General features: G+C 41.6%; 1 protein-coding gene across 2 annotated transcripts in view; it reads right to left on the minus strand.

The window, feature by feature from the left end:
* The window catches only part of NRG3 (neuregulin 3), a 2,179,015-nt gene that overhangs the window by 60,335 nt on the left and 2,096,154 nt on the right, over positions 1-22,526 (minus strand). For both annotated transcript variants that reach the window (XM_069610825.1, XM_069610826.1), the window contains one exon: positions 4,431-4,580. In XM_069610825.1, coding sequence (XP_069466926.1) covers positions 4,431-4,580 — 150 coding nt within the window. The remainder of the gene's footprint in view (positions 1-4,430; positions 4,581-22,526) is intronic.

The following is a 22,526-nucleotide window of genomic DNA, read 5'->3' on the forward strand; positions in this document are numbered from 1 at the left end:
GAAGCTGAGTCGAGGAACCGCTGGTGACCCGCCGAAGGTTTGGCACCCTGAACCCGCTGTCCTGTGAGACCCCTCTGCATCTGATACCCTAGAAGGTCTGAGAAGGCGCTCGACCCATTGGAATAGTGGGATCAACTATTCCCGGCACCTTCATCAAACCCTGCAAGTAAGCCTCTTCGGAAGTGTCCCTGGGCCAACCAGTGGGCTGACCAGCTTACTCAGGACGCTTTGCTCTGTCACCGTCGCCGTTTTGGGGAAGCCCTTGAAACTTGGTCTACTGCTTGCTCTGCGTCCACGGCACCCTCACACCGAAATTCATACACTTGCCATTCCCAGGTCTGAAGTGAGACGAGTGCGCCCGGACCAGAGTAAACGCGGTTGACGTGTTGCCCTGCTGTGGTAACAACCTTTGCACGTCTGCTGCATTTGGGACACCCTCTACCCTGCATCCTGCTACGCAGAATCTACACGGTGTCGAGAAGTCCTGATCATCGCAGCTGAACCTGCCAGCAATGTGAACTGAACTTGAGAAGTCTGGGTCTGCCTGCGTCAGGGACCGGTGAGTAGGCCATACCCCAACCGGTGGCCCCTCATGCAGGAGCCTGTTTCTTTGCTACCGCTGTTGCAAAATAGCGACTCTATCCCGCACTCTCACCCTGCCTCTGTCCACAATTGGAGGCCTTGCTTGAGTAGTGGGGACTTGTTCTGCATCAGGTCATTCACCTTCCTGAACTGCCTGAGACCCTTGAAGAGACTCTACTTTATCCATTGGCACCAGCGCGTGCAGGTACTTTTAAGCATAAGGCTCCTCTCTTCGTAGGGCTTGGACTTCCTCCTAGTTAGGTGTATTTCTGATGTCGAACTGGGTCTAATGATTACTTGCACTGCCTGTTTTCCTCCCCATATAGGTGGTCTACACATTACATGCTCATAACTCCTTAGACCCCTCGGTCTTGTATATATATATTGTATTGCTTGTGATGTGTTGGTTTCCTTTCGTATTGTATTCTTTGCTATGGTCGATGTTACAAAGGCCTTGTAATAAATGTGTCTATATTTTTAATATAACACCTGTCTGGTGTAATTTGTAAGTGTCCTTGCTTTGTGTGCTCATTGAGGTCTTTCAGTCACCCTCACCCCTTTTGAGACTTAGTCTTGACAGCCGCCATCGCTACCCTGATTGGTCTGGCTTGTCCAGAGGTTACCCTGTTCCAAGAAACTAGGCTGGCCTTCTGAACCTCTGCCCCTCCAGGTCCGAGTTCAGAAATCCATCTTAACAACCACAGCTTGAAAACTGTCTAAAGTAGCACAGATACCAGTTTGATGCTATGGATCACATATATTGCCATCCTGTTCAAATGCCATTAAAAAAAAATAAAAAAATAAAAACATTTTATTTTATTTAATCCGCATTTCTCCGTTTACAAGAAACTTTTTCAATGATATTAACCAATTATCAAACACTGTTACTTTTTGAAACAAATTCAATTTTCCATATAATTACAGTCCCAAAATGTATTGATCTGAAACTGCACATAACACATTCTGAGTTCTAGATAAACATACTCATCGAACATTTACAATTCATTGGGTAATGCATTTTCACAGCATTCTTGCCAGTCTTGTTCTCCTTGCTGGAGGGCGTTTTCCAACTCTTTAAGAATTATCCCTAGGAATTTTTCCAGTGCTAGTATCAGACCCTGGTTAGTTGTTGTCATAAGTCTCTCCCACAGGGCAGCATTAACAACTGCAAAAGTAAAATGCATCCACTGACCTAGCAGGAAAATCCTGTCAGTAACAAAATTCGGACATTCCAAGACCAGGTGTTGTATTGATTCCAAAAGCACCAGTACACATACACAACACCCAAGAAGTTCCTTTGGCATGTTGAATTTATGGCCTATGACATCCAATGTGGGGAGAGCATTAAGGTGGAATTTGGCGTAACAGTCTCTTCATTTTTGACAAGGGCATTTTTCTAAAAACTCTTTTAGTTTCCACCTCAGTGTTTAACAAACTTGTTTATCTCTATACAATGCAAGTCCCTCTAGGTCTCGGTGTTCAAAAGTCCTGTTTGTCTATGTCATTAAGGGCCGAAACAGTTTATAGAGAAGTATAGCCATCCTTCTCCAATTCAAAAGAAATACAGAGTGACATTAACACCTCTCTCTCTCTCCACTGTCACACAACACACGACCTTGTAACAGGCCATTATAAGACCATTCATAAAAAAAAGCTCAAAGGTGATCCTTCTAATTTGGCAAACCATTGATTAAATGTCCAGTAATTCATTTACGACAGAACTGGTCAACATGTAGTGGGTTTGAGGATCTGAGGTATCCCACATCGCATTTGACATCTGGCACCTTTTATTTTGTCTTCCTCCTGCCCCCAAATAGTTCTCTTCCTCCCTTCTTCTATACCCTTATCCCTGAACTTCTCACAATATTCCCAAAGGCTGCCGAAATTGGGTCCACTTTGACATCACAATCTGATGCAAAATAATCAAGACATGTACTGCCACTGAAACCAGGCTCAACCTGATGAACATTGAAAGATCAGCCGATCCATGTCCGCAATCCACTAATCCTCTTATTTCTACTCTTGTAATCAGTCTATTCAACTATTGCTCCTGACTCCTTCGCGGTCTCCCTCTGTACTCTTTTGGCCAACTTGAAAACATTTCTTATCTTCACCACCCATACCCTATGCAACCGTCACCACTCCTCCCCAAGTTCCCCGAAGTGTATCGACACTGACCATCTACGATAAACCACTGCCTCTGTAAATTCCTACTCCCTGCCTTTAAACCCAGCCGTAGACTACCCCCTGCTTACCTGGGCTCCTCCATTTCTCACTATTCCACTAACAACACTGCATGCGCTAGCAACACCATTAACCTTTATATTCCTTTCTCACTGTGTGCAATCCTTGGATTCATTTGGATTCTACTTTCTATCAAGTGCCAAGGTCTTTCCTGAAGTCTGAAGCTCAAGTGAAGCAATGAATTTGGGTAGTAATAGTGCAAAACACATGTTTTTCAAAGAGACAGTGTAATGTTGTCATGATAGTCCACAATAAACCTCAGAAGGCTGATGTGGTTAGAATTTGCTTTATATCTGCATATTGCAAGAACAAGTCACAGCATAGTGTACATATAGCAGAAATACATGAGCAAATCAAAATATATGTAGCAGTATTGTTCCGTCTTGTGTATTGGCTGTGACAGATGTTCTTGGTCTGCTTGTACACCAGCAGGAACCAAAAACTGAAATAAAGAAACAAGTAAAGTGGTTGCACACAAAAGGATACCTGCTGTGTCTTGACTTCTCCCTTATTCTTGTGCTCTGAGCTTGTGTGTTTGGAATGCCTGTGGAATGCCCGCCCTGGAATGTCGAGCGAGTGTTTGCAGTGTCAGTTGAAGGGGAGCTACTTGACTGAGAGGGTGCCAGTGGATGTCTCTACATTACCTTTTACCTAATGTACTTACCTTATTCTTGAACCTGTAACCAGAGACCTAAGTAGAGAAGTCTATTACAGTACCTTACCTGAGGCCGTGGTCTCCCTTTAACAATACCTTACATCCGGATGCACTCAACATTGATGCCCATGCATAATTCTATATTTTATACAATATATATTTATGTTGACAGAATTGACCCAGGAGTCACAAGGGATGGTACGTGGCACTGAGTATGGGGAATATAATCAGACTAATTATTGAGCATGTAATCACGAAACCTTGGCAACTAGGGAGCTTTCATATCTCCCCTTATATGGTCAATGTTCTATTGTGTATGGGATCGTCTGAAACAAGGGACAACTTCAGGGTCTTTAAGAAATTGTGGGCCTGATTTGCAAAAAGCATTTCACAATGGCGCAGCCCCATCGGAAAACATTTTGTAAACCAGGCCTTTTAACTCGAGCGATTTATAAGCCACCATCGGTAATCGTGAAGCAGCCGGCATAATTTTCTGAACTTGCAAACCTGACTCAATAAACACAGCATACGCCGGTTAAATTGCTGCAAATTCTAGCACTTCCAAATAACAGGCAATGCCCTCCATAGAGCGTGTGTGTATTTTCACTGTCGTGTTATAATATTGCAATTTTCTATTATTTACTTTTAGCATGCATCATTATTTAACATGCTCTAATGAGGAATCGATCACATCACTTATGCTAATTTAAAATTCGTAACATTTAGTTGATTGCCATATCTTTAGATAAAATGCAAATTGCTTGCTGCTGTCAGACTATATTAACTGGTGTACCAGCATATCACCAATAGCAACAGTGGAAAACGTTAATTCGCAATGATATCTGCCATCTTAGGCAGGCGGCTTGCAGTTTGAAAGAGCAGGCATCAGCTTGAGAGTGTTTTGTGGCTGCCATGGCATTGCCTCGCTACAGCTATTTGCATCACTCACCCCTGGCAAGGTACCATGTCCTGATCTGTCAGTGCTGGCTCTTCCAGCTGCTGATACGCTGGCCCCGTAATTCCATTGAGTCGACCCCGGGGCAGAGGTGGAGTCCTCCGAAAGGCATGTCTCTGCAGCATGAGATTTCTTTGCGCTGGACTGCATAGGAAACATAAATTACCAACATAGTCAAGGAAGGGTATTGACTGCTGAAATGGCTGACCTTGGTTACAATATGTGCTTCCCAAATTGTCTGATCCTGTGGAATTCATTGTACTTTACAGAGCCTCATTCCCTAAATCTGCAATCAATTAAATAATGACCAATCGCCCCGGTGTTAAGCACAGCATAATGCAAAATACAAATAAATAATTAAAAATACTGGAGTGGGTATTTGAAAAAGAAAACCTCTTTCATTGCATTATCATACATACTTTGAGAGTCCGTCCAATTCTTTCCCCATCACATCGTCATACAACATGAAACAGAGAGGCTCAAATGCTTTCAAAATGCTAACATCCCTCCTGAGGATGAACCCCGTTTATCACGTGTTAATGCACTCAGATCTGCCCTTATGGAAATGAGCAATGGCATACAGCCTTATATATCAGATGTTTGTTCCTAACAGAATTGTGATACTTTGTCAATATGGAACAATAAGCCACTTAATACACAATTAGCCCCTGAGTTTTTCTTAAGAGGTATCGTTTGAACACTTGCAAGAGATGGGGGTCCTTATTTGATATGAGCATTAGGGTTACAATTTAGATCTATAAAATGTTTTGAGAATGTTTGTAACTGCACGTTATAAAATCCTGGAAACATGTTCCATGATCCAGAATGCAGCTTTGAATCTAAATGCAGAGAGTGGTGGTGACCTTGTTGGTTCAAAAGGAACATATTGGGGGGACAGATACAGTGAACACAGCCAAAGGCCATGGCAAATCGTTATGGCCAAAGGGATGGTTAATTGCCCTTAAATTTTTTTTTTAAAAAAGATGGTATATCAAAACCCTTGAAATTCACTGAAAAAACCTTAGTTAAGCTGCAGTTAAGTTGTGCAGTTTTAACACAACAAAACCCTTGAAAGGTGGGAAGTCATGACCAGCTTAACTAGGTGTGTTCCCGCTGCAAAGCCCATGTGCACATACATATTATAAGAGAAGTGATTCACAATGACATACAAAATGGCATTAAGGGGGAGACAGAATTGTAGGGGACATCAACGGAAGTGCGCCAAGTTAAGTTGGTCATGACTTCTCACATCTGCTGAATTTCAAGGCTTCTTTACTTTAAATCTGCACACATTCACTGCAGCTTTCAGTGAATATATGGATACATAGATAGATAGACAGATAGATAGGCAGAGAAATGGAAACAGAAATAGAAGCACAGATAGATACCGAAGAGAGGTGGATAGAGAAACACAGATGCATTGTATGCAAGGTGTATGTTTCTTCTTTCTAACCATGTCCCCAAAACAATTATTGTTCTATTTCCGTCCTTTCATCAATCCTTCCGTCCTATTGTCCTTGCTCCCTGTCCTAGATAAGTCAAGCAAAGTTGGCACAGTTTCATCCTCCCACGTGAACAGCTTACCACATGCCCATTAACATATTAACTTGAGCACAACCACAGACTCTGTGTTAGGTTCATTCATGTTTGTGTTTCTTTAGCTTATGCTTCCCTGTGCTAATGTAGACACACATAGATGTTTAAGAATTCAGAAATCAGTATTTTCAATACTGAAAGACACTTGTTTTGATTCATAGCACATTCTGCCACTGAATCTTTAAAGCTTTAAAAAATCACATTGGAAAACGTTATAGTCCTCCTCACAATTGTGAATAAACCTAGCACAGATACACAATTATGCACATCCTAAGTAAATAGAATGCAATGAGGGTAAATTTCAACCTGATCAAAGTCTCCTCAAATAAATGCACTGGCACTAGGTGCACAGAAAATTAATTTTCAAAGTGCCGTCTTTAATACTAAAGTGTTTGCATGACATAGTATCTCCTATTCTCAGGGACGTAATTTCACCAAAATGCCAGTGGTAGCGGAAGTGGCATCACACGACCCTTGACGTCTAATGACATCACAGGAAGTGATGTCAGTTGACCTCACCCTGAAGTGACATCACAGGAAGCGATGGAACACAACCTTTCACCCCTTGACAAAACAGGAAGTGGCACCACATAGCATTGTCTCTAAGTACACTATGGAAAATATGGTTACGATATCACTGTAAAGTGATATACATTTCATAAAAGAATGGATCACTATATGTATCATTAATATTACCCAACCTGTGTTGGTACTCATTCATCAGCCTCAGCAGGATGGAAGGCTGAGTTAACATTGCCAGGAGTCCAACCTGCAGATCACACACACATTGCAGCAGTGAGCGCTCAACCCGCTGAGCTATCCTACAGGCTATAGCTATCAGAAAACCAGTCACTCCAGAAATAAAGCGCCATATGCAGCTGGTCACAGCCCAGAAGCATCAATGTAAAAAAAAAAAATGAATAATAATAATACTGTTTTATTTTTGTGTTTTCATTTTTTTAGGGGTAGCTAGGGAGACCACAGGGGATGCAGTTGCGACCCATGGTGACCCCTAAATGACGTCCCTTCTTACTCTTGGAATGATGGCTGTCAGTGATACAACTTCAACCAACAAGACTTCTCTAAAAAATTAAGCAAAATACATGCACTTCCCCAGCTTGCTAATTCATAGTAAATAGAAAGAACAACGTGAGGTCTAGAGAGTAAGTGTGATGCCTTCTCTCATCTGGAATGTCTTAACATTCAACCTAACTTGCATACCTACAATGCATTGCACATTTGAACTGAACGAGAATGTCCATTAATAGCCAAAGGGGGGGGGGGGGCGCTGTGATGTGTGTGACTTGTCTGAAACAGCTTTTCACCCCCATGGTCAATAAAAACACCATAGATTTGTGTGTGAAAAAACTCTGCCTGCCTTCATGATTTCTCATAATTTCGACCTTTGAGATGCACGTTTATGAAATCCTTCACATGTCAAGAGTTTTCACCCTACTACGAAATGTTGTATTTAGAAAAATAAGGACAACAAAACAACAACACAGACACTTTGAATAAAAGGGTTAATCAATTGTCTCTGAGTGTCCACCTTCCACGTTCGCTTTGTCCACGGAAAAAGTCTTTATGTTGGCAGTTTCAAGGGACACCTTCAAGATATTTCTTGCAGAACAAGCCGCTGCCAATTAGCAAAAAGTCATTGGATCCCCAGTAGGATGGCACTTTTCTGGAAACCATCACGGCGATACCAAGGTGATGAGCTATTTTGAGATCAAATGATCTTTGCCCGCACAATGAGGAGACAACATACTTTTGAGACTGAGGCAGTGAGAAGTCCGTGGATCATGGCACTTCCCTGTGGTTGACAAGGGTCACAGGAATTATAACCTTTCCTATGTCATTAGATCTCTGTCAAGCTACACTATTTTCTTTAATTACCATGGCTCCTGGCTCTGAGACTTGTTTCTCATCCCACTTTTCACCCCTTTCCCCTCCTTTCCTCTCCTTACACATTCATGTCTTCTCTCTTCCCCCATACTACAAAAGCCATCTGCAGACCCTTCATGCCTTGCTAACTATCACACTATCCCTATCATCCCTTTCTTGGGCAAACTCATGGAGAAGTTGGCAATCGCCCAACTAACCTACCACACCGAATCGGCAGAGGATCCAGAGGCACGGAAACTGCTCTCCTGAACACCAGTGAAGACCTGCTCTCAAATCTGGATCCTCTATTTACCTATCCATCTCCCTCTTCCAGATTTGCCATCTTTGCTTCTCTGCTGGGCTCAAATCCACTCCAGGGCTACCTCAGCCAGATGTTTCGGAATTGTGCACACCTACCCTGATAAGTATAAATCAACAATGAGAGAATGGTCCTATGCGCCTGCAGTATGTGACTTACCTGCAGTGAAATTCATTATGTCTGTTAATATATTATTGTTCCTACAACTACTTTCCATTTCTTCTTTTTCTTTTCTCTTTCCATCGTGACTTCTAGACCTGTGGCTTGGCCACAGGATTCATCACCATTTTGAAACGTTGTCAGCATGCTCGTCTGGTTCTTCAAGTTTATTTTGAGTCTGTTTACACTTTTCATTCTTACCTTCTAGCTGCATTATGCAATTTGTTCTACACTAATGTTGTGACCATGACAGTGACTCTAGCATAACATGCATTGGTGTTTCCTAAACTACCTCTCCTGGACGTTTGTGTTGTACAGATCTCAGCTCCTTGTTTCTATCCAATATTTTAACATATTACTATATATCTTCTAATATTGAGGGTTTTCTTTGAGGGACAATCCATTCCTGTCCACTCATAGTCTCATGATTACCTGGAAGCACATTTTGCAGCAGTGACGACATGTATGTTCTGTGATACAATATACAGTGCCCCCAGTACAGAGTTTACCGTTTATGTATGAGGTACACAGATGCCAATGAATTAAACGGTTGATGAAATGTGGTGAACACTTCTTTCTGCCAGCCCCCACTAAGTCCACCTTCTTCAGGTGTGCAATCAGGTACTCCACCTGACCCATACCACATTTATTCCATTACTAACCTGTGCGTTGGAAGTGCTGTCAATACTACTGCCTCATCTAGGTCAAGAATGGAGGTAGCCACACATATATTGCAGTGGCCCACCTCACACCGTCGTACCAGTACGGTGGAAGCATCAAGGGATTGCCTCACTCAAATAGTATTGTGCCACCTAGTTGAAGTACTGCCTTTAGGATCTATGAGTCCTCGGCTGAGGAACAGAGGTGGAGCTCCTCACCAGCACTGAGCCAGTTGATCTCTACTGATGAACCACCAGAAGGCCACCAGCGGAGGCATAGCAGTGCTAGTAATCACTTCTGCAGGGGAGATAACCGCCTCTGAGGCACCTCTGGTGCCCTGCTTCTTTTATTAATGGTGAAGACCTGACATAAGAACTCTGTACAGCTGGTTACATACATTTGATCACTACATTGATAATATATATTGTGAATTCTAAGAATTCAAATGAGTAATTATGTGAGTGAAATTATGGTAATGAAAAATCAGATACGAGATTTATCAGGGTATGTCACACGTCTATATTTTATTGATTTCTTGATTTGTATAAAATAGTGTATACTCAATAGTAGTTTGTTTCGGATCCACAGGAGTTCCTATAGGGAAGGTCTGGTCTTTGTGAAGATGGGAACCTATTGGCTAAACAGTACTTCCCAGTCGCACCTGAAAGAACCTAGAAACATTGAAATGTGAGTGCAAAGTAAAAAAAAAAAAAAGTTGAATGTATAAGGAGTGTGCCCTCCTCTACAGTACACATAATTTCTGCATACATTGATGCCTTGGTGTAACCAGTACAAACACAGAGTGCACGTTGCACAAGAAGTGCAAAGCAGTACACACATTGTTCACCTATATGACAGTATAAGCATAAGGGGCCTCATTATAAGGTTGGAGGAAGCCTTGCCGGTAAAACCGGTAATTGCCCTTTCGTGGGTGCCGGAATTGGGAGCTCCCCATTCCCATTTGAGTGACATAGGGCTCAATCGGAATGGGGATGCCTGTAGCACCGGCAAGGTTCATTACTGTGCCGGTGCTGCAGGCAAACTTTGACCTCGGGTGCCTTTCATTCCACCGAGTCAGACCTGGAGGAATAAAAGGCACCCGCGAGCAAAACTCAGAGTTTGCCGGTCTGGATACAACGGTACCGGTAAGCTTACCGGTACCGTTGTATCCAGACTGGCAAACTTGTAATGAGGCCCAATGTATCACATATACAGCAGGGGGATTATTTGAGTTAGGTGGTGATAGTATAAAAAGGAAATATTTGAAAAACCCTCTCCTTTTACCATCACCACATTATGGGCTGCTTACCCAATACAAACTGTACCATATGTAGCATCTATGAACGATAATGCATGATATAATTATCATAGGCTAATGCATACAGCAGAGGTACAAATATGTGTTTGTATCCTGCTTTAGCAATACTCCTTTGCCATAGGTTTCGGTATCTCTAGCTGGTCCCTTCACGTGTATCACAAACATATTTAGTGGACTTCCAAAGCCGGTGCAATGTCAGATGTTCACTTTTATCAACCACGTCTGCTTATAGCCGTGCACAGTGCATAAATGGATCATTTATTTTTAAATTTGTTTATTGGCATTTTTCAGTGATATCAGTCACTTGACATTCAAAAGTGCCGTACAGTGTATAAATGGATCATACATAACCCTTCCCTGTACTGTTTTCACCGAAGTATAGCCATGGTGTACATTACTACTGTCCTGCATGGCATTTCACCCCTTAGATAGGGATTGGAAAGGTATGTTACTCACAATAACGACTGCTGTCCATAATCCCAAAGGACGGGAGTGTGATTTCAAGCAGCACATAAGAAGCAAAAGGTAAGGCGTCAGTGCATATGCCGACTTAACGCAAGGGAATCGCCCGTCAGCTCTCTTCATCACAAATACGAGAGACATTCCAATGTCAAGGAGATGTAGGTTTTGGACACATAGAAGAAAGGAGATTATGGACTAGGAGTGCAGAAGTCATTCCAGTGAGTAACTTTCCATTACTCATACTTTCCTGGGGCTGATTTCCATCTGCTAAGGGGACTCTCCCAGTGTTTTAAACTTTTTTAGGCTCTGTAGTAAATGGAGTCTACTATGAAAGTCAAGTCTACTAAGAAATCTCACTTACAGCCGGTGCACTGTGCTTTACAAACTGGTGTTGGCGGGTTTGAACCCAGATGGGACTGCCAGCCATTGGGTAGTATTTTAACTTAACAACATCTATATACAAGACAACCCCTGTGGACTTGCTGTTGGTCAGCGGTATAAGGCGTGCAGGCAGTATGTTAGCAGAGGTGGAGCTGCACTTTTAAATAGGGCAGCAGTCGACTTGTCTACTAAAAAGTGTAAAACCTTTTTGCTTAGCAAATCTCTTGCAACAGTATAGCTGTCTTCAAACTGAAGGGAATATTCAAAACACTTTCTTGAAGGTGCCCTCCAAAGGATGTGTTGGTGACATGTACAGAACCATAGCTACTTTATATTTCAATTTTGCCAATATTAGAATAAAAACCGGATTCCATTTGAAAGCAAACAAGCAGCTTGAAATACAATTATACATCCCATAGACACGGTTACAATTTGATTAATAAACTAATATAAACCCTACTTGCCTTGATAAGGGGTATATAGGAATATATAGGAATATGCCATTATGCAGGATTATATCTTTTGGGTCATTTGATTGTCAGCATGTTTTCTAGTGACTCATTCTGTCAGAGTTTGTGTATTAGCTTCTCTAAATTGTGACCCTCTCACAACAAGATATCACATCAGCCCCAGAGCAATCCTTTGCTCATTCCTGGGAAGATTTGTCAAGTTCTCAGAGAACATGATATTACCCCAGGGTGTGAGGAATGGTTCAAAGGGCAAGCTTTTCCAGCAAGAAAGACATCACACCAGTTGGTTATTACTGGAGTATCATTTTACAAATGATAACAAGAGAGAGGGAGGAGTCAGAGTAGCCCAGAGAGAAGTGATAGACCAGAAAAGGAAGGGATCCAACATAGAGGATTCTATGAGGCCACTCCAAGAAGGGAGAAAGGACCTCCCCTACCCATGCCAGTCGACAGTCTGAAGTGCAGTGCTGCTTAGACACAGTTTGCCAACTGCCTGAACACTGGTAATCATGATATTTCTCACTGGTCAGTCAGCCTTGCAAGTGCTCTCTGGTAACTTTCCTGGCCGGGTAGAGCAGGAAAAGGTCTCAACTTATCCTTGGGGAATGCAATGAAGGTGCTGATTCAGCACCAGCCAGAAGAGCGCACCAACCAACGGTGGGAATAATGGGGGCGGGAAGGGGACACCCCCTGGATCACTGCAGACTGTACCCAGCCTTAGAAATCATGACTAGAGGGACACAAGGGAGGACGCAGGACACTTTGTATACATCAAAATATGAATTCACTGAATCTGAAGCTGTGCGCGTAAGAAAGGCCAACACACAGGTAAGCGCACCCGAGAGGGATACCGTAGATAGAACTTTCACAGCAAGCCAGATTGAACACACGGTGAACACACCACAGCTGAGGGGTGGTGGAAGCGGAACTCAGTAGCTCATCTCCAGCAGACCACCGTCATTGGGAACAACGCCAGACGATTCAATCAAGGTTGGCGAGCCAGTCCCAGGGTAACTTGTGGCAGCTGGGGAAATAGATCTTATCCAGAAGGCACTTACATAACACCAATGGCGAGGACCCTTTTTTGAACAGTGAAAATATTCTGGAGTCCAAACCCTTTTTTAAACAGGTGTATGGAAATATAATACATTTTTCTGAAATATGTTTTTTATTTTGGATTCATTTAAATCTTAGAATGATTTTTCAGTTATACTTTTACAAAACTTCTGCTATTGCTTTTGTGATTTTAACATGTTATTTAATAATGATTTCATAATAATATCTGTAATTACATTAATGTGCTTACTGCATTATGTTTACACTTTGTCAAACCACTCACCATTTACAGCACCACTTAACCTTATCAAAGCATTCATGCTGCTTTTGATTTAATTGATTTGAATTATTGAAATGTCTACTTATCAGTAAAGTTACAGTTTATCTTCATATATGTATGAATTGCCAGGTTTACAACTGCAACACATACACACATGGTGTTAGAGAAGTTTTTATTTTCACAACGTGTTTCCTTTTAGTTCAATGGAGTCCCTCGCCATATCTACTTTTTATCCTCAGACAGTTTGAATGTTGGGGTAGTGAGGCCATTTGGCCTCGTTCAGGCACTTCTGCCAATTTGTTGTGGGTGCACTGGCCGGACCCTTTGGCTAACAGTGCAGGTAATGTGTCTACCTTTGTTTCTCATCCTTATTTTTACAGTATAGCACAACCCACTTTCAGTGGAGTGCTCCAGAAACACTTTACGTTGTTTTCATTTTCAAGTAGCATCCCAATTAATTTTAAGATGTGTACTCAACAGGCCAGTGGCAGTGAACCATTTTCCATTTTTTTTTTCTGGTGCACAGTGTGAACATAAACATTGAGATTGTTGTAGATTTTTAAGATGGTTAAGCAAAATAATGTATTTGTTCACTTTCAAGACAAACAGACAACATCCCAGCCATTAACCCATTTCCAAACAACTATCCTGCCGTGTCATCAACAACCAAAACTTTTAAATTGTTTAAAGTACATAGCCCTCGAAAAATTCTAGAAATACTTATTAGGCCTGCTGGCACACTATCCCCATCTGTCTAAATCATTGCAACCCTTAGGCCCATTCAAAGTCTGTCGACAGCGTTCATGCAGCGTGACACCACATGACGATCAACTTGCAGGTAAACTTGGCCGATCTGGTCCTATTTCCGGTCTTTTTCACCTCAGGCAAGTGACATAAGGCCTCCACCCCATTACATTGTCTGGTCCTGATGAAGGGCTTTTTGTGTCAGCTGGTCTATACCACTGATACCTAATGTCTTCATTTCAACAGCCTTGTCTCACTGCCCTTTGCAGGGCACAAATCTGATAGTGGAAATGGTGTACATAGATTTTCTTAATGGGCAAGTGTAACCTAATACCAACAGGGGCAAAGGAGTGCTATAACCAAAGTCTGCTAGGAGAAAAAAAGAAAAATAATAAACAATAAGGTTAGCGAGAAGGAATGATGGCATAAAGGGGGTGCATTTTCTTTTCTGAAAATAAAAGCCCTCATCTCCCACTATCCTTTCATTGTTTTATATGCCCTCCATCACTATTTTATTTAATTATTTAATTGAAACATTTCTGCGTTCTTCTACAATTTTACATTTTATTTATTACTGTGTTAATGCTTTTTTGAGTACCAAATATTCAACAGGGCTGTTCCTCATGGAGGAAACCTTGTTCCTTGTGACATCTTTTGTTGGTCATCTCTCTTCCTTCTCAGGGCTGAAATTACCAAATAAGGTCATGCACATCAGTGGAAATTTAGCTCTGGACTGGTGGTCATTGTTTTGTGAGTGTAAACTGACTGAAACTGGGATTTGGGACTGCATGAATACAACCCCATTTTAGGAAGTGTATGTCCTGTTGCTGGGAAAAATGTGAGGTAGTAGGCCTTCCCTGATTCAACTGCTGCCATCTGTTTTAGGGTTGCTAGTCTCCTCCCTAGGTGGGATGGGCAGCCCCCAGCATACAATCTGGTTGAAAGCAGAGGAGCAGGAGCCAGTTGAGATTATCAACCACAAAGTCCCACCATCTTGAGCCAAAGGACCATAAGAGATGAGCCAGAGGACTGCTGCGCCGAACAACAATGGCTAGATCAACCACCACATTTCAGACCTCTGCATTAAAATCAACCGGGAAGACATGCCCAGCGTGTCTTTCACCTCTGCACATTTGGGTCCAACCTGTCTGAGGCCCTGCTCTGCATCCATCACTGTTCCAAGCCCGAGTCATCGATGGGTCTGCATTTGACTTGCACATGACTGGAAAGGTGCTGCAGCTCTGGACAGGCCATTCCTGCACCGTTGCTGTAATCTTTTTCTGAAATCCACAAAGCTCTGAGGTGACTCCATCAACCTGCTATGGCCTTATTGCACCTTGACGAAGGGCTTGCTGGAATTTAAAGTATTAATGTGCTGCTACTGAGTTGCTGGTGACTGTTTCCTGTGTCACACCAAAATCAACACCCATTTACCTGCTCCTTAGGGAGCCCCTCCGATGCTGCTGAAGCAAGACATACTCACCCTGTGCTCTGATCTCTTCCTGAACCTGACCTAAACATCATTGGAAGTCTCGAACCTACAGCCTATGGATCTCCTAGAGCAAAGTTTATAGTAAGCCTTGTTGTCCCTACTGATTCCCTGTCTGTGTTATTTGTGGTGTTGCAATTCAGAGCCCAGGAGTAGAGATACGTTTTATTTCTTTATGCAACACTATGCCTACTGATCTGCATTAGGTATAATGCTCTTGGGTGAATAATTGTATCCTTCAAGCCCAAGGGCAGCGTATTGTGGGTCAGGAGTCCTCTGTTCAGCCATCATGGTCGGGGAATCGACACTGTACCCTCTCTACAGCTGGATGAACGTCCCTACAATTACTTTTTACAATAACTTGCTTGATAAGAACAACTGTTTGTAATAGACTGAATGAGACTGAATGAGTACATTTTGACACGTTTCAAAAAATAAAATATGGCCAGATTTGCAGCAAACCTATGCAAGGGGCATTGGCAAAGTGCCAAGCATGGTTTTGCGATTGTGTATTTCTTTTTTGAAGAGTGTCATAATGCAGGTACAAAAAATAGTGATTTATTTTTGGTGACTGAGGTATAGCCTGTGGCCATGGGCAGTGGCCAGATTATCCGGGTCATGGACAAAGGCCATGACAAAGACAATCTGACTACTGACCATGACCACGAGGTACCGGAAACGGGATTATAGTGGGCATGGCCACCAGAGACCGGCTATGTGGTAAAGTTTTTCGAAATTGGGTTAGGTTTGACTGGGAAAAGAAATTCGGGTTGCGGCTACAGCCTGAAATGCTCCACTGGATTACAACAAACCTGCGCGAGGAGCATCAGCAAAGACCTGAAAGGAGGCTTTTGCAAATTTGTCTTGTTTTTTTATTTTTCCAAAGTGTCAAAATGTAAGTGCAAAAAATAGTGATATAACTTTGATGCATACACAGTGGGCCTGTCCCTCAGCAAGGAGGAATGCATACTTTTATTTACTTATTGGGGCATGCAGCTTGACGGCACGGCCGAAGCCCTAGGTTTAAACAAATGATGCGGGTGGCTGCTGCCCGAAGTGCCTGAAGTGCTGGACGGTATTGCAGCAAACTTGCGCAAGGAGTATCTGCAAGTGCCTGCAAGGACCTGAAAGCATGCTTATGCAAATCTGTCCTATGCTTTACTTTTTTGAAAAATGTAACTTTGATGCCTGGGCAGTGGGACTGGCCCTCACCAAAGAAAAATGACTGCTCTGATTTTCCTATTGGGGAATGCAGCATTGCCAAAGTGGTATCCAGGCATTGCATTGAATACATAGTATCGAATACAAAAGCATCGAAAAAAATGCATCGAAAAAATGCATTTTTTTGTAGGTAATGTGTTTTTTTACTATAATGAGTTTTAAGGGGTAAAAAACAGGGGTTGGGGCGGCCCCAACCATTACAAAAAATAAAAATCAAAATGCATTTTTTCGATGCATTTTTTTTCAATGGTTTTGCATTCGATGCTTTTGCATTCGATGCAATCACTAGGAACCGCCCGCCGAAGGTGATGCCCCATGGATTGAGGAGACTGCAAGCCATGAGCATTGGCCATTGTTCACATTATGAGGGTATAGAGGACACTGAACTAGGATACAGGCTAGTTGCAGTAGATAACAGGGGTGGTTTGGTGGGGCTGGGGTCATGGTCAAGACTCGTGCCCTAGTCAATTCAACCATGACTTGCATCCCCAGCATGCACTGCTGATAATGACACACATCAGTATGAATTGCAAACAATATGTTTGTTAAAGGAGGTTTACAGTTCTTTCAAAGATGTTAAAAGATGAATTATTAATAATTTATATACAGTGATGCAACATCATGAAACATATTCACTCATAAAATCTGTGAAATTCCCTAAATAAATGTGCTAAAGGGACGTTATGGTTAAGTTGCACTAATAACAACCTATGAAATTCAGTGGAAAAGGTTTGTTAACGGGATGTTATGGTTACAAGTAAAACCGGAAACCCCTGGAAATTCGCCAGTATGGTAAGCTAAGCAACCATAACTCGCGCCACCACCGTGAACTGCTAAGACTAACACCCAGGCCACAAAGATGACATCACAAATGTCCAGTTGGGTTGATTAAGCTATGTATAAAGTAGCACTGCCCTCTTACACAAAGCCAATTTCCTGGAGAAAAAGTTTTGCATTTGAGCTAGTTTGCCTACCCACAATACCTTGCTGTTGTGGCTCAGAACTGGAGGTGAACCTCCAGTGATGGCTACTAGTTGGGGTTGTGGAATGTGTGACTTGGCTCAAATGAGCTTTCCTGCATATATAATATGTTTTTAAAATGAAATATAAAATGTTGACTAATTTCCAGGACAACTATCTATGCTTGGGAAAAATACATTATTTCTCATCCATTTTTTTCAATATATGCTTATGGTTGGAAATATAATACATGTCCACCGGTAATACCAGATACAAGCATGCAAAAAATGTTCTTATAGCAAGTTAGCTATCTTCTTACAGGCTTTAATACTGACCTGTAAAAAGAAAATTACATTGCTACTGCTCTGTGATCAGTTGTTACAATCTGTTGCAAAGTCACAATGCCGGCTGCTTGTGCCAGCCCAGAGCAGAATTCCAGCTGTCACTGCAGCACTTAATTAAGACCATGACACACTTTCCAAATTCCTTCTTTATACAATAGTTTTGCAACACGTATCAGCCAATCATTGGCACTATTACTTTTTTTTTTTTAGCACAATATTAACATGTTTTTTTAGGTGTATTGTATTGAGCTGCTAAAACTATTTCTCAGCAACACAGTAAAGCTGCATATTAGGTTTCTAAAATCTAAACAGATTCTCTCTTGATTGCATCCATCAGCAAAAGGACGATCTCTTACATTAGATTAAGCCAGAGACCAGGCAGTGAAGGGGATAACCGTGTGTTGTCATGAATTATAATGACAGAATTCCTCAAATATACGTTCATCTGATATTTCATGTCATCTCTGAGTTCTGTGACCATATTTAGAAACTGAGCCTTTTGCCTCATTCTTCGGTTTGGTCAGGGAACTCCTCAGTGACTAGTAATATCCTTATCACGTAAGTTCGAGGGTACTTTATCCAATATACAGTCATCATCCTCTTTTATAAGGCATACCGTTGACTTATAAAGAGCCTTTTTGTAGATTTGTATCGAAATAGCAAAGATGCCCTGCCTCTGTTACCTCTTGAACTGAGAGTGATTAAAATGGAGAAAGTAACCATCAGTTCTTTAATAAAAAAAAAATGTTTTCACGCTTTGTACACAGTTAAGTTGAAGGGAAAACTAATACTGTTTCTTGCCTTCAGCCATTTTCCCATGATCTTGTGAACAAAACTGGAAGGCAGGGACGGCATATGGCTTTCACTACCATGCTTGGCTAGATTTAATTTGCTTGAAGATTGTGAATGCAATAAAGAAAATGCACGTCTTCAAAAAACCCAGTGAAAATAGGAGATTCTCAGCACTGCCGACTGATCCTGAAAACCCTTACTATAGTTCAAAGGAAAAAACTAATACTACTTGCATCTCAATATTCATAAGTCATTCCACGGGATGTGCTTACTGGCAGAAAGAAGGTAATTCCGAGAAGATGAATAAAATAACACAACATTAAATAAACAGCAGTGTCCTATATAGAAGCATGAGTAATTTAGTATCTCAAGGTGACTCTGGCACCTGTGTGTGCTGATGAAAACTTGCAGTGGCTGTTCAATAGATCAATTTAATCTGTGAGTCATGGTCATGCTGATTGCTGAGGTGTACATAGAAACAACACACATGACTACAAATTAAACATACAATGCAGCTAAACCAGGGACTCAACAGAGAGCCACCCACAATGAAGGGAGGACAATTATATAAGGGATATAGTACCCACTACCCTACATTATAAGGCAATTTCAAGTCACCATTCTATGACCAAATAGAGTAATGAGGCCAAAGGGCAAGCTTTTTTAATGCACAGAACTTTGATGTGATCTGCAATATCTTTTTTATGCACACGAGGGGATCTTTTGTTCCTCATCATACAAGGCCATACACTGGAATTCTCTTTAATACCTGTCCCCTTGCTTATTGCCATGTAAGTGATCTTCCACTTGTTGACACATATAATCAATGTACAACCTGTTTGCAATACAAAATAAAAATAAAAATATGCAGCCTCTAATGTGTGCAGGGAAACAGTTTAAGGTTTTAATAAAACATATTTCAAAACGTGTTCTTTGTGTGCTTCAAAATAAGTAATAACAAGCAGATTCTTGCTCTCATTGTTAACCTGCAACAGCACACCACATAAGGATACTATCATAAAGAGTGGCATATCCATTCATGGTCGTGAAGTGTCAAAGAATGTTATTTGACAAGAAAGGCATTTGACAAGCTTGCCAGGTTTCAACTAAGTACGCCAGTGGCAGCTAGCTCAAGCAAGAAGCGTTTTGAGGTAAAAAATGAAGCGCAATAACTTATTACGGTGTTGTGGTGGTGTCATTTGATTATTACTTGTCAGTAGCAATGTCACAACTAGTTTGTAATAAGTACATTGTTAGAGTCTTATAAACTCGGGAGGTCTCAGGAGGATAGCTCAGGGGCAATGCGCTCATTTTGGAAGCAAGAAGACACGAAGCAACACAGGTTCGATCCCCGGGTCCGCGCTTGGAAACCTCTGGGTGTTTAAGCGCATTATAAATACGCAACTAAGACAAAAACAATTACGCAACTAAATAAACAAAAACAATTCCTGTAACAGCGCCTCGATGCCCGCGGGCTGTGTGAGTGCTTTAAAAATGTAAAATAAAAAATAAAACAACACAGATTTGATGCCCGGTCCTCTCTTAAATAACCAATTACTAAAGCGAAGTTATATTTTTTCAATCATATTTTAGCTCTATTGAAAAGAAAAGGAAAACAAAACATGTATTCCAACGTGTTCCATGTATGTACTTAAAGAAATAGACATCCAAAATATATCAAGGAGAAGTTTTGGGGAACGTGGATACGAGCAGTGGACAATTCCAGGAATTCCTGCATCCCAGTTACAAATAAAACAATAACATTCTGTGTGATCTACTTCTAAATAAAGGGTTTTATAGAGCAGATAATAAACATGTGTTTTTAAAAATTTGAAAAGTGCTTAATATGTTGTAGACTCCCCCCCATTGCCCCAAGGTAACACATATATAAAACAAAGAAACACGGTCAGTGGAGATCCTATGCTAATTGCATGCAAGGCATCAACACAAGTAAATAGTGCCTGCAAATGATGCTTTGCAGGCAGCGTTCACAAACGGATTTCAATTAAGTCCACCTGCTCATTAGCAGGTACACATGATAGTCTGGATTCCATGGGAATCCGTTCATTTTATACCTGCATGAATTATCACATACAGGTACAAAACACGATGCTGTTGCAAAATGGATGAGAAAAGCACTGCACATATGCACACTCCATTCCGTGCCTCTTTGCCTGGGAAGAAAGAGCATGGAATGGGGTTGGAGCTTAATGTAAGGCTAAAACACACTATTCATCAGTCCTATGTATTTGCCCGGTTCAAAGTGATTTTGCACTGCTGAAAAGTGACTTTTCACTGCCGACACAAATCCCGATTCATGGAACCGTGAAAAGTGTATTTTTTGCAGCGCAAAATGCGAGCCAAGTCAGCGCTTTGTACTGCACAAATGACTATGCACTGGCTTTGTCCGGACTTTGCAATGGAAAAATACACTTTGCACGGTTCCATGAATCAGGGTTTGTGTCGGCAGTGGCAGTGAAAAGACACTTTTCAGCAGTGCAAATTCACTTTGAACCGGGCAAATATTCCATGAATCGGGTCCATTGAGTTTACCTACTGTTTTACTGCTCGCCCAGTTTAAAATAACACCAAAAATGTACATAGAAAAGCAAGTATTACCCTTTAGTCATCAGGGTGCTAATGTGGTTGAAACCAGAATAAAGAGGTTGTTATACTACAATGCCCAAGGGAGGTGACAATCAGACGGTACAGCACAGGCAGCGTGTAACATGTGTGCTGCAAAGTACACATTTACTCGCTGATTCATGGTATTATTTGCGCCGAAAAACAGGGATTTGTGCGCCATTCTGCCCGCAAATCCCTGTTTAACAAATGGGGATTTGCGGGCAAAATGGCACATAAATCCCTGTTTTTCGGCGCAAATAATTCCATGAATCAGCCCCTTAATGTACTGAATTAAAGAAGTATTTTGCTTTGTGATACATCTGGCAGAGGGGGGGATATTTTAGTTATTTAATTATATTTTTCCTACTAGCCCTTCAAGGTTCACTTAGATTAGCTTGCATGCCATCTGTGGGTAAGAGTGTTAATGAATAATGATGTTTACTCAGATGCTTCTTTTCTTCTTTTTTGATAAGGTATTCAGTGTCAACTTTATACGTTTTGGAAGGGGAATTACTGTATGGTGTAAAATAGAATATAACTATTCACACCCAAGAGGGATGCTCAGGGTTAGAATTGCGATCACCCCATTGTTCAGGGACATTCGTTACCTGGACCGCCCCTGAGCCCCTACCAAGGCCCTTCCTTCACTCGTGCCTATTTTAAGTTGTGGCTAGCAGTCTTGTATGACCCCCAAAATGGGGGGGATTGTTTATTGAAAAGGCATCATAATGAAGACACCAATAAGTTGACACTTTTCCACAAAAAAGTAGAATTTGAATTAGGTAATAAAAGGCAAAGGAGGCACATGGTGGCAGGACTCCTGTAGCTCCCAACTGGCTCATCCACCGAATTTGCAAATACAAAAAAAAAAAAAAAAAAATGGAGCTCCAAAAGTCTGACTCTCTGGTCGAAAGAAGGTGCTTGCTAAGGGAATGGTGTGTAAGGTATTACAGACAGCAATGAGATCAAAGCATTACAGAGTGGCAGTAGAAAGAGTAATAGCAAAAAGGGAACGAGCACGAGAAGCGGGGAAAGAACACAATGGAACGAGAGTGGTGAGATAAAAGGAAGTGATAATGGGAATAAAGGAAAGAGAAGCAGGAATCATGAAGAGAGAGCTAGAGAGCGGGGTGATGGAAAGTGTGCGAGAGAGAGAGAGAGAGAGAGAGAAAGTGACTGTCAAAAACACAGTCGAGAGTAAGAGTGTGAATGTGTGAAAAAGGGTTATAGGTCATTGCATCGTTGGAAAAAATAGCAAACTAAACAATAATAACATTGAAAAAAAATCAAAGTTTTGGCCAGATAGCATATACGGCTGAGTAGCTGCCAA

The sequence above is a fragment of the Ambystoma mexicanum genome, chromosome 8 (assembly GCF_040938575.1).
Source record: "Ambystoma mexicanum isolate Mex_15411 chromosome 8, UKY_AmexF1_1, whole genome shotgun sequence".
NCBI classification, from domain to species: Eukaryota; Metazoa; Chordata; class Amphibia; order Caudata; family Ambystomatidae; genus Ambystoma; species Ambystoma mexicanum.